Source organism: Leuciscus leuciscus, assembly GCF_965113295.1.
Source record: "Leuciscus leuciscus genome assembly, chromosome: 1".
NCBI classification, from domain to species: domain Eukaryota; kingdom Metazoa; phylum Chordata; class Actinopteri; order Cypriniformes; family Leuciscidae; genus Leuciscus; species Leuciscus leuciscus.
In genome coordinates, this window is record NC_138725.1 from 46,548,024 (window position 1) to 46,561,331 (window position 13,308).

The window sequence follows — 13,308 nt, forward strand, 5'->3', positions numbered from 1 at the left end:
TCCTCTGCTTCGCCCTCGACCCCGGACCTGTCCTCGAACCGACGATGCGGTACTTGTCTCCAGACTCGGAGTGTACGTTAGTCTTCATTAGAGTCAACAATGTTTTCATCATGGAAACTCTTACATGCAAAACACCGTATATGTTATGAATCTTACACGAAATTCACCTTCATCACAGTGTAACTGATGGTAATGGAAAAACGTGTATCAATGCAACCTGTTTTTAGTTTTGCCTTATAAATATAGCTCGTTACCGAATCAAACTTTACCATTATCGATATGCTAGCTTGATAGTGAGTACTAAAATAAATCTTATTTGTTTATATTCATAGTGATAAAGTTAGGTATTTTATTACATGTGATTCTGACATGATGTCACTGTATGTACTGTGCTCCTTCCTCTCCACTCGTCTCAGGTAATAAATGCGTCTTGTTCCAGCCTGAGCGTTTGGCGTCGCGCGTTCATGTGTTTTGGGGGCGTGGCTTTGGAAGGAGCTCAGAAGGGAGGGGGTGGAGTGAATGGAAATAATGAGCTGTGTTTATTGCAGATTAAAAGGTCTACAGTCACTCGATTTTTATATTTTCTTTTTCAGAGTACTTACATTTTAATTATGTATTGGTATATAAAGACAGTTTAAACAAATTTGGAATGTTTTTTTTTTAGAAAAAGGATTACCTACCCTACCTTTAATGTTATGGTAGTAATGCTGCCTGAACGAAGAACAAAATGATAAAATATTTAGAATTTGGTTAGTTATTCTCAACAAAGACCAACTTAAAAATCTTCCAAATAAATAAATAAATAAATAAATAAAATAAACGGTTTGGAACAATATGAGGGTGGGCAAATCATTTTCACTTCTGGCTTAACTATTTCTTTAAAAGTCTGCCCAATATCCAGGTGCCCGCATTTGACAACCAGAAAAATGTATGACATAGATGCTTCGACATTGCAAAATTCATGCTTATTTAAGGCCAAAAGTAGGACTGGTGGCCATTTAGCCCCAACTGTGACACAAATTCCCCAGTCTATGACTTCTATTCTGCCTTACACTTAAGGACAGGCACTGAGGGCGGAATCCTGCTGAGAGAGCCAGTCACTTTTATAAGCACCAATTTCCCCAGTGGGGAAGACTGACTTTTTCTAGTCCTCGAAATGAGAGCCACACTTTGAAAATAGGCTCATATCTGCAGAGAACTGTTGCCATAAATCTGTCCACTCTAAAGAAAACCACGCTGAGAGTGTGACCAATGAAAGTAAAATGTTGCTCCGTTTAGCCAGTATGTGGAATCAAAGAAACAAGAATCCTTTCACACTGGATGGATATGCTTAGTCCTTACTACAAGGTGAATGATTTTAATAAAAGGGTGCCTTAATTAGCAGACTTTCATCCAGGCTTCTAACATCTTTTTAGAGTTACCTGAACAAAGATAACATCTATTTTGGCACATAAACAATTCAGGATTTTCGCTAAATGTTTTTTTATATAAAAAACAAACAAACAAAAACATTTAGTTCAGTTGTACAACAAATGCTACCATTATAAATTGAAAGCGTCTGCTCTGCTCCATACAGCACGAGCTGCAGAGTCGCAGTACAGTGCAGCAGGAGTAAGATTTCACTTATCACACGACGAGAGTAAGGAGAGATGACTGACAGATGAGGATATACATATACACACACACATACATATATATATATATATATATATATATATGTATGTTATATTTATTATGTGTACGTATATATTGTGTGTACACACACACACACACACACACACACACACACACACACACACACATATATATATATATATATATATATATAGATATATATATATATATATATATACACATACATACATACACATATCATTTTACAAGTTGCAAGTTACAAAAAACAGGGTGCTTTATGTCAGCGGTTATAAACTCATCTTACCTTAATACTTTCTCCTGCTCACGCTCCACACGTCCTGACAGCAGGCGCTCGTCACGGTGGCGCGTCCTTTCGTCTCCTTCTTCCACTGTGTGGATTGGGCCTGCAAGGTTACGACATTACACTAATTACAGATGTTGACAAACAGTTTTTTATAAATGAGCTAACTTCAGTGTTAGCCAATGATATACAATTGAACCATTTCAGATGTTTAATCCCAATTTACACATTTCAGACCTTTCTTAGGCTTAAAATGTTACCGTTTTCTCTTTATAAATACATTTCTCCATAAATAGCCCAAACTCTAAGGGTGTTTATCAGTCCTAACACTCAGCACCAGTCATATTCAGTGTCTTACACATCTATGAGATTACAGAGAGACTGTGTAGAGGAAAAAGAAAAAACACTGAGAACATATGCAGAGTAACATATCACATTTACAAGAACCCGTTGAGGCCCATCAATCACTTATCAATGTTTCAACACCACTGTGGCGTCATCCATGGTTCAAATTGCTCTTCATAGAGTAGCAGCCATTTGGAGAATCATCAGACAAAACAAGCAGTATGTCACATACCGAACTAAACTAAAAGAGCCTTTGAAGTTTGTGTTCAAAATACTTCAACAACACAGCCCTGTAAAAGATAAACGCGTAGAACTTATCCGAGCGGGATTTAGTTAGTAGTGTATTGAACCTTTCAGTACTGACAGTGGCTGAGAAGAGATTGCGTTCTTTTAAGCAGAGGAGGGGGACGAAAGTGCACACAGATCTCTGTCATGCTCCAGGGAAAAGGTTTCAGTCTGTTTCCAAGGTTACCAAAAGCCTGTCGGACATGCTATCCGTTTGCATCAAAAAGAGGGCAAATTAGTCAAGCAAAGCTCTGTCCCTAACACTTGTTTTAAATGTAAATTCAAACTCAGTGTGTAGACTAATGTTATTACAGCAATTTCCTTGCACACAAGAGGACATAAATTAATGCCTTTCTCCCCACCTCTCTTTCTGCCCCTTTCTGAAGCTGATTCGATTGCTAAGCAACAAAACTAAAGTCATATTAGAATGCACTGCTTGTTTGCCACCTTTAGTAGAGCTTGGTAAATTATGTTTATAAGCAGTCAGGCATGCGGTGTTTTAGTGAAAGGTTTAACACACTCCCTAGGCTAACAGGAAACACTGTGGGCCAAAGCAATAGCAAAGCTCATGCTGTTTAAGAAACAAAAACAAAAGTGGGAGAAACCTTGCTGCTGAGCAGGCCAATGTAAATGGGCTATAACAACGGAAAATAAGACAGTGTGTTGTTCTTCGATTCCATTAAAGGCGCGAATGCATACCAACAGGGGCCAGAAATGTACAATTTACGCACCTTGTAGGGTTAGTTGTTCTTTTTTCTGCAGAACACAAGACATTTTGAACAATGTCTCAACTGTTTTTGCCTGTTTTGCAACTGTTAAACTGAAAGTCAATAGTGCCCAAAACAACACTGAACCCCACTGACTTTCATTGTATGGAGAGAAAATGACAAGTCATTTAGCAAAATATATCCTTTTGTGTTCCACAGAAGAAAGCAAGTTCAGAATTAGAAAAGATTTATAAAATTTAGAAAAACATGGGGGTGAATTTAAATGAATTTTAATTATCGGGTGAACTATACCTTTAAGAACAAAGCATGCAAAGATATGAGGCAACGCACCTTTGATGGATCCTCCAATTGGCCTGTCCCTGTCTGATACGGAGCTGTGCTTGCTGCTGTTGTCCCTCTGACGGGCAACAGCCACCGCTATGCCCACCGGGGGATGACGAACCTCAGCTTCACCCTGAGAAGAGCTTCCGTCTCTGCCAAAGGATTTAGCACTCTCTGGTCTCTCAGGCTCCTTCTTCAACTGCTTTCCAGGCTGCTGGGGTGGAAGGTGCTGAACTCTAGACACTCCGGGATAACCAGCCTCCAGTTTCATGCTGCCCAGTCCTCCAAATGGACTATGGCTATCGGATCCGTGCCTGGAGCCAGACTCGTTGGAAAAGTTGCCACTGTACTTTATGAGGCTTTGCATGGCTGAAACCTCCCTGTGGCCCTCAGGACTTCTGCCGCTGCCTACCGGTCTGTGCAAGCCAGTAGTATCTAGGTACATTCGCTTGCCCTCTTCCTCACCTCGGGGGCCATGGTTGTGTTGGGCCGCCAATGTGGCGATGTGACTGGTAGCATAATTGCCCATCTCGAAAGGCTTCCATTTGGGCTCAGCAGAACCCAAGCCCTTCAACGGATGCTGCTCCGAGTGAAGTGTACCTGTATCCATTCCAGAGAACGGATGGGCAGACCTTTGAACCCTATCCCGCTCTTGGCTGCGGGATTCAGTTTCGAGTCCCGTTTTAATTATGTGTTTAGATGTAGTGTTGGTTAAGTCTCTGGCATCTGGGCTGTTTCCAGATTTATTCGTGCACATTTCTAAATGCAAGGGCTTTTTCATGGCCAAACCGTTTGACCTAATTATCGAGCCTTCCTCTCGTAAAATGTCTCTCTTGACGTCCCCATGAGGGGGCGACTCACTCCTAATGGAGGACCGACCATGGTCCATTTGTGTTCTCTCATTCCCCACCTGCAGGGCTGATCTGTGCAAGTCCCTCTCCCTGCTCTTGTCATTTTTATTATCTCGAGCTTGGGAGGCAATTTGAATTGGCCCTTTTCGCTCATCGTAAACCTCGACAGAAGGCACATAAGTAGGAGCTATCACTCTCTGTTCTTTTCCTGGCTCTTTCGCTGTAGAGTAGAGCGGGTACATGTTGGGCGGCATGTGGTGAGGGGGAGGGTAGGTGCCAGAGGACACCAGCCTGGGCGGGAGATGGGACGGGTTCGGCTGCAGGGAAGAGGGACTGGCATACGACACATGCAGCGTGCCAGATGATGTAGCAACTGAATCGCATCTTTTCTGCTTGTCAGTGGAAAGGTGGCCCCCTGGCCGGCTGGTTTCGTCATCCCGGTCTCTGTCCCTCCTGTCCTGTTCTGTACTCAGGTGTCTGGCTGGCGTGCCACTACTTGTCCCGCAGTTTCCAAGTAAACTCTGGTGAGATTGTTTGGGCTTAGTGTCCGTGGTGCTCAGAGCAGGAGAGTGCTGGTGAAAGAAAGGCCGAGCGTGCTCCGTAGTCTTTGAAGACCTTTCTGAGTTGCCTGCTCTGCGCTCATCTTCTGCCTTGACATCCAAGGTGAGGTCCACCACGCTGTGGGGCCGTGACTCCTCTTTTGGCCTTTCTCGTTCCTTCCTTGGAAGGGAGTGGCCTAGGTCACTCTTACAGGGTTTCTCTTTTCCCAGATCCCTGCTCGAGTCTTTAGAGCTTTTGTGAGGAGGTAGGGCCTCCTTTTCCCTGGAGAAGGAGCAGGGCATGTGAGCCACTGGGCTCCTGGCCAGTGCAGACTGGGAGTGCACTGAACCTGGCAGGTAAAACCCCTCTGAAAGAATAAGAACAAAGTAGAAAGAGTGAGCCCGACAAAGCTTAGGACATCTGGTGTAAAAGATAAGACTGCTCAAAGGCCCTAAACTGCAGAAAGTATATAAAAATATGGACCATAAACTAACTTGTTAGAACACTCTAAATAAGGCACTATCTGCGAGTACAGCAGAACAGAAATCAAAGGACTTGAAAAGTTCATGTGCTAGTTGGTGAATGCTAACAAAAACAAAGTGCTGCCCTTTTCCCTCAGCTCCGAGGCAGAATAAAGTCTAAAGTTTTACTTGGTAATATTTTACTGAGACACAGGTAAATTACACAGGGCTTTAGACATGGAGCTATTTCTTTAAAACCATGCAATTTTTGCAATTGCTTTAAGTAGCCCACCTAGTATTATAGCTAGCAATCAATCAAATCACTCATTCATACACTTTAGTTCTAAATAGTGGTTCAACTGATATTACGTTTAAGCCACAGATCGGATAATTTTTCGGATCAGCAAGAAAAAAACATTTTGGGATGGGGTAACTTTGCTTTCCATTTATTATGTGACGCACACTTAAAGTACTATGATACCACAGCAAAAAGTACTTGCCTAACTAATAAAGTTCAAACATTATTAAAGGCAAATGAACAGTCAGTAAAAAATAAGAACAAATACACTAAAGCATAGATAAATACAATATAACAAAGTTACAAATAAAAGTAAGGTCTAACAGTAGTATTAATTTCAGGTAAAGAAAAGTAATAATTAAAAGTAAAAGAAAATTATAGGTTTTTATTACATGGCTTGGTTGAATTCCAATGTAGAATGCGGTCTGTTATTTCTTGATAACAGACCGCTGCGAACTATAACACACCGTTGCCATGAAAAACAGCGCGTTGCTATGGACGCGGAACGAACTATTTTCTTTGGCGGAAGCAATACAATCGTTTTTAAATCAATAAACTTCTTTTTAAATCAATGTGTGTCAAATTATTTATTTTGTAGGTAGCCATGTAATAAGCGGGATAATGTATAGAGAGGCGGTCGTTATAGCGAACAACCCCCCCTTCAGGCTGATTCAAGACCCCTCCGGTCCCGTTCAGCCTGTCGGGGTTGTTATTCGCTATAATGACCGCCTCTCTATACATTATCCCTTACTAATTTAACAAAGATTCAGCTATCTTAAATTTATAAAGCGGTGTTTTGTTGATTAACAATGACAAGAGCAGATATTTACGGTTGCCGTCACTTTAAGCACAGATCCGATATAATGATACACATCTGATTTCTTTCTTAACCATTTACTTTCACTTAAGACCTAACCGACTGTTGTTGTTGTTGTTATTCATCAAGAGTCCTATAATAGGCTTCACTTTCTTTGCACAATTCCCCCTTCAATTTTGGGGTGAAATCTGACCTGGCTATTTCTGCACAGTTTAGAGAGATTCACTTTATATACAAACATTAGGCATAAATGTTATGATGGTTGTCACACACACCCATAAATCACAGAGATAATGGTTAAACATGATTTTACAGACGTATACAGACCTTTTTGGGAGTCAAAGAGTGCATGCTGGCTGAGCTGTGGATGCTCAATGTGGCCCAGGGAAATGTAAGGGCTGGGGTACAAACTGCTTGGCAAGTGAGAAAAACCTAAAAAGGAGAGAGAGTATGGCCATGTCAGGGTTTTACTATTCAAGAGAATTAGACAGTAGCCCACACCGTCAGTTCTGCTTCCAGTATTTAATGTAGAATCTCTATCTGGCCATCATCAGGTAGAAGGAACGATAGTACAATAATCTTTGAAAATAGTTTATGACAGTGGCACTTGAGTCATTGACTGCACATCGGTCCACAATACCTTTCTCCAGCTGAACAAAATTTTTCCTGTGTCATTAATTTACAAACACATGGTTTTGACGATTTATTATCTTATCAGTTCATGAATCTGCTTCATAGCCAGGGCAACAGCTCACCTCGATCCAATCATAAAATTGACTTATTACCACCACCCAAAGCAAATGGAGAGAAATATTTCTCACATCTGACATCTGGTAACCGTAGAGCGGCCATTCACACATGCAAAGTCATGAATTCCATCTAAGATTTCACCAAGAGCACAAATGCACATTCATAACCACAAACATCCATTAAACAAAATCACAAAAGGCACACACAAATAGTGCTGACACATAACATTACAAAAAAAAAAATTTAATGAAAGACAAAAGGGTTGTCAGAGCCAAGAACAAACAGCCCTCTAAAGATAGAAATGCTTGACATTGAAAGGGGAGGACGAAATATTTACAGCATTATCCTCTGGAGTAGAGGATCAAGTAAGTGCATTCATCATTCCTAGCTGTAAAAGATACATTCAAATGGGAGTGGATCAAATCCTTCATTCAGAACCTCCATTGTGAGACTTTGATTGTGGGTGGGGTATGCTTGCATTTAAAACCAGCAAGACCCAAGGTGCATTCAAGACCTGTTGCTGCTTTTACAGAGCGGCTTGGCAGGCATGTACCACCCTGGCCCGCGGTGCATGCTGATCCGAGAAAGACTCTGCATGAGGACAGGCAACTGAAATGTTTGTTTTCAGATGGCTGCGTCTTAAAGCACGCAGTTACTCAGAACACTAGCAGCTACGTCATGCAGGCGTGGCGGTTTGGCAAGAGGTCAGGTGGTGCTAGAAGGACTCATAAGAACAAATGAGTAACCACGCAAAGTAAACAATGTGTTCGCGCTTAATGCGAACTACTGAAAACGAGACGAGCGGCTTCTACTGCAAATGAATTGAGCAAATTGAAGCTGGAATGTGCACTTCTCCCATCCCTTTGGCAAAATTGCAACAAAATCAGAGAGGCTTTGCTGGAGAAAGGTCAAGCAGCCATTATATTGGCCAAGCTACAGGGGCACATGGCTGCTGAAACACTTTTTATGATTTCACAACAAATGAATGCAACTGAAGACAACCAGAAAGCAGAGGGTTAGGAATAATGTCCAAATAAACAGAGATTAAGGGAGAATACTTACAACACAGCTGTCCATGCATAGCAAACTGTTCATTCTTGGCATTCAAATTTGAATGAACAGTCTCCTCTGTGTTAGGATATTGACAAGTTGAGTTTATGAACAACAGCAAGAGTGTCTTGGGTGTAATGGATTAGTTCTTACCGTCAATGCCATTTAAATCAGGTCACATCAACCATTATGGATTGACTTGCAAGGGCCTGGAATAGTCAGTTCTCCAAAGCAATGTTTAGAGAGCGATAGCAGATACAGGGTCCTGGAGGGGCAGGGTCAAAGGTCGGCACCATTTCAATGAGTGTTACCAGAGCTCTAAAGCAAGGTTTATTGGGGGCACATTGAAACGGTCTCAAAACCTCAAAAAAAGGAAGCAGTGTCTTCAGCCTCTACGTGGTCTAACTGTGGATCTCATATGCCATTGATTAAATTCCTGAGATAGACTAGACAGTGCTGCTTAAAACAAGTAGTGTCAACAGCATGCTAAATAAAGGGCTGAGTCAGCCCACAAAGCTAGTGTGGTAATATTATCTAGTCACATGTTTGCCAAAATGCCAGTGGTTGAGATGTTTATTTATGCATTGCATGAGTGGCAAAGACCTCCTTCTGTCTATCTGTCTAAATAAACTACATTCACACGGAAAAACTGCATTCATTGAGAGTCAGAGACAAACATTGTACATAAAACACCAGGGTTACTCAACACTTACCTACAATCACAGCCTCGCAGTCAAAGCAAAGTCTTTGTAATTAGTGATAACGGTAACATGAGAACATTAAGTGTTATCGACAGTCCAAAAACAAAACGTTTAAAAATTAGGGCTGGGAATCGAGTACATTTTTTTTTTTTAATAATTAAAATGATTAATCGCAATTAATCGCATTTCCCCCAAACTTGCAATCATCCATATTTAAATGTAGAATCACTAATTCAATTAAACAACACACAAAGAAAAATGTCCACACAAATTGGACAGAAAATAGCCCTATATTAAAAATATTAAACGTCAATATATCAATACATTATTCTTCATTCAGTTCTATGCAACATACTCAGATTTGACAGATTTATTTTTTGACTAATTATCAAAATAAAGTATAGTCATACAAAGCTATTATTACCAGAGCATGTGATCAGAGCAGGTAATTTTACCATTGTTACTCAGCATGGCTATACCAGCTCAGCAAACAGAAGTCTACTACTGAGAAATTTCACGTTATTTGAGTGGACTTTCCCGTGCGTTATCGGTACATGATTCGAGCATTTGGGCCGTTAACGACAGAGCAGAACGCGCAGCGCAAACACGGAGCGGAACATTGAGCAGAGAGCGCAGCGCGCCGACACACACGGAACAAAGAGAACGGCGCACACACGGAGCGGAAAAGACACGCTCGTGAAGTTACTAAACAAGCTGCGCGAGAATGAAACCTGATCGCCGAAAAGGCATATTTTCTGCCTTTTCAATAGCAGCCGCAACAGGAAATCATTAAAACGAGGCACAAAAAAAAGGTGCTGCGTCACTTGTGTTATTTTTTTTTATTTTTATGTGTTAAACATCTCAAATTAATCGCAAAGATTAACGCGTTAATTCCCCCAGCCCTACTAAAAATACAACCTTGTTTTAAAGAACACAATGTGATTCTTCATGGCACTACAAGTAAGAAGAGTGGTGGTTCAAAGGCTGTCACTTTATTTAGTACATCTCAGGTAACCGGGTAGTGCTATGCCGTTGATTGCATTCCCACACCATACCGAGAGATGATTGAAGGCGTCCTACTCTTAGCAACAGGGCTAGAACTGCAGTGCCACATTTATTTCTGTGTTTTTTTGCATGCCTCGGGAGGGGTGTGGTGGAGGCAGGAACGCTCTCAATGTACAGCACATCTAAATCTCAGTTAATCTCAGTTTCTCTCATGTGAAATCGAGAGAAAGTCTCAACCTACATGATATCTGGTGACTAATTAGTTTTGATTGCCACTGCCATTTCCTACAGTTCTGCAACACAATGTGCCTAATGCAGAGAAATTTCCTGACAAACCAGGAAGCTAGATAAAGAGTTCCTACAGTTGACCAATGAATTCTCAGTGCCATTTCCATGTGTTCATGATTACTGGAAAGAATCATTCAGAATAATTTTATATGGGTGGCTGGACAGAATATCCATTTGTATACAAGGTCTGCAGTTTTTTTAATAAAAGGAATATAACTATTATAATTGTCAGGTTTTTTTTTTTTATCTCTAATAAACATTTGGACAAACACAATTGTTTACAGCACTCTACCCAAGCAGTTCAAAACAGCAATATCAAGCCAATTTAAACGCAAAAAGCGCAAACTATAATAATAATGATGTTTGTTTTTTTCCCCATGCATGAATTTTTTATTTAAGATTATTAATTTCCATGAAGTTTCCAGTCAATTTTAAAAGTTCAGGTTTTCCACAGATGTGGGATTTAATGTAGATAAGAGAACATCCTAAAAATACTTAAAATAAATATAATCCAATGAAATGAAAACCAGAAAGAGAAAATGCCATTTTCCCATTACATTTGGTTGACTGTAAAGGGGAAAGAGGTGTGTGTGTATCTGGAGCACAGGAACCATTTAACCTAGCTCATTCTTTAGGGATCTATGACGAAGGACAGTGGAAGGTTACGTGTAAAAAGCTCAGAAAGGAACAGTAAAAAAAAAGCAGGCCATTAACATTCAAAAGCAAAGATGCTACGACATACCCTTGCTGACATAAAAAAGAAAAACTGTTCCCTGAGGTTCGGACTATATAAAAGTCATGGAAAAGGCTTTGAAGGAGAGGATGTGGTTCAAGACCTGTATTTAGACACAGAGGGCCTGCAAAAGGTCAGAAGAAGCTGCACCAAATTCAACAAACCCATTTATGTGCACCAGAAGGAGGCACCTACCAGAATTTCGGTCAACATACATCTGCCTCCACTCTCCCTCTTTTTATTATATTTATTATACATCTCCAATTTCACAAACACATCAGCATTCAAAACCGTCATCTGGACCCCAGGGACGCCACAGGAAGCACAGCAGAACATCAAAGCGCTACCTGCGCCCGCAAATCCATCATCAGTCAAAGAGGGGCATTCCTTTCTGAGCCGAGCCCAACGTGTGACAGGAGCAACAGGCATGGACGCTCTATCAATCACAGAGCGCCGCCCTGCAGCCACAACCATCTCCTGCACAGTCCAAAGGTGAGCAGACCTCGAGGGCCACGCATCTGATTACAAACCGCTGCAGATAACGTCCACAGACACATGCTTGCACAAAAAAATAAATAAATAATAATAATATAAAGTGCAGCTGCGAAGCCACAGCAGCCCGTGAATTAAGACCAGGGAGGACACATTCCAGGGATACTGATTCTTGCCTAATATAAACTGGTTCAAACCGTCATCTGCGCTCGCCTGATCCACAAAAGTGTTGTGGAACGCCTCATCCTCAAATCTCAGCGTATAGAGAGATTGTGTATTTTAAAGTTAACCATCGCTTCAAGGGGTTATCGCGCAAAGACCCAGCGCATATACAAGCCCCACGTCAAACAAACTGTAACATTTCACAGTTCGCTGCAATTCATGTTTATTAATTTAACTTCAAAGAAAAACTGACAGCAAGGCAGTGGTTTTTCCTTCTGATTATGGAATATTTACAATCCACAGTGGGGCGAGCGCGGCATGCTTGATTGTTTCACACATTTCGTGCAAAAATAGCCAAATTCCACAGCTGCTACTTCGACTTCCTTCAGTTAATAAGAGCCAGGTGCACCCTTCAGAATAAACAGGCATGTTCAAATATTTTCACAGGCTGCAGAGACAGAGTACACTTCAATGTCAGCTATTCATCGCATTTCTACACAGGCAGAGCGAGGCAGGCTTGTTATGATCTGTGCCAAGGTTTTAGACAATTCATTTGTACTTTCTCTGTGGGGACTTGAAACAAAGGCCTATGGGTACAAGGCCCTTCAACAAACCATGTTAATAATCCACCCACGCCCTTTTACAGAGCTAGCGTTGCTTTTCTTTCGATTGTTTGGAATACACGTGAACCATTTTGAAAGCTGAAATCTCCATCTTCTCAAAATGGCAGGGGCTGGAACGGCTTCAGTGCCGAATGAATCATCTTGTTTGAACATGCAAGTTTGAAGATACAGCACAGATAAGGTCTTGACTTTATACACCAAGATGAGGACCAGAGAATATGAAGGAAATGTGTAATGCAACTGCAGGGCAAAAATTACAGAATCTCAAAAGTCTTCAAGGCTCAACAAGTATGGCTGACTTTTAAGCCAGCTGACGTAATAGTCATTGGCCCTGTTGAACTATTACTCCATTGACACTAAAGCTTACAGTGGTTGATCACATTCAGGTCTTGTGCAAACTGAAATAATATTTCATTATATTATATATCAGGTAAAGTTATCTAGCCAGCTAATATAAGCCAGGTTTTCATCCACATATTTTTGTGTGAATTTCAGGAAATGCTGGATAAAAGCGAGATATGAATAAATTCCCGAATGTGCATAAAACTTTGCTTGTGGTGGATGAATGAATAAATAAAAAGTTGATTTATTCATTCAGTCAGGCATGCACAAACTACCACACTGCTTTATTTTTTATGTTTTTAAGATATTGTTTAAGATAAGATATTGTTTGTGTATTTTTTTTTTTACTTGGATTGAGACAATAGGTATAGATGAGATTTTATAAAAACTGCAATAATGATTTGTGATAGCCTTAGAAGCATTGGTTAAAATGGATTGGAAAAAAACATTAATCATCATATGCCATCCGTGCCACAGAGTTGCATTATACTTGTATAGTTCCAGATTTTATTGCCATTTATAAACCTAAATTTAATGTTTCAAAAATGTACACAATGTTATTTTTTAAAAGAAATTATTA

At 40.6% G+C, this 13,308-nt stretch overlaps 1 protein-coding gene across 5 annotated transcripts in view; it reads right to left on the reverse strand.

Annotated features, from left to right (window-relative positions):
• The window catches only part of tnrc18 (trinucleotide repeat containing 18), a 71,157-nt gene that overhangs the window by 34,712 nt on the left and 23,137 nt on the right, over positions 1-13,308 (reverse strand). For all 5 annotated transcript variants that reach the window (XM_082167568.1, XM_082167566.1, XM_082167567.1 and 2 more), the window contains exons 4-6: positions 6,910-7,014; positions 3,625-5,373; positions 1,940-2,039 (exon numbers count right to left, since the gene is read on the reverse strand). In XM_082167568.1, coding sequence (XP_082023694.1) covers positions 1,940-2,039; positions 3,625-5,373; positions 6,910-7,014 — 1,954 coding nt within the window. The remainder of the gene's footprint in view (positions 1-1,939; positions 2,040-3,624; positions 5,374-6,909; positions 7,015-13,308) is intronic.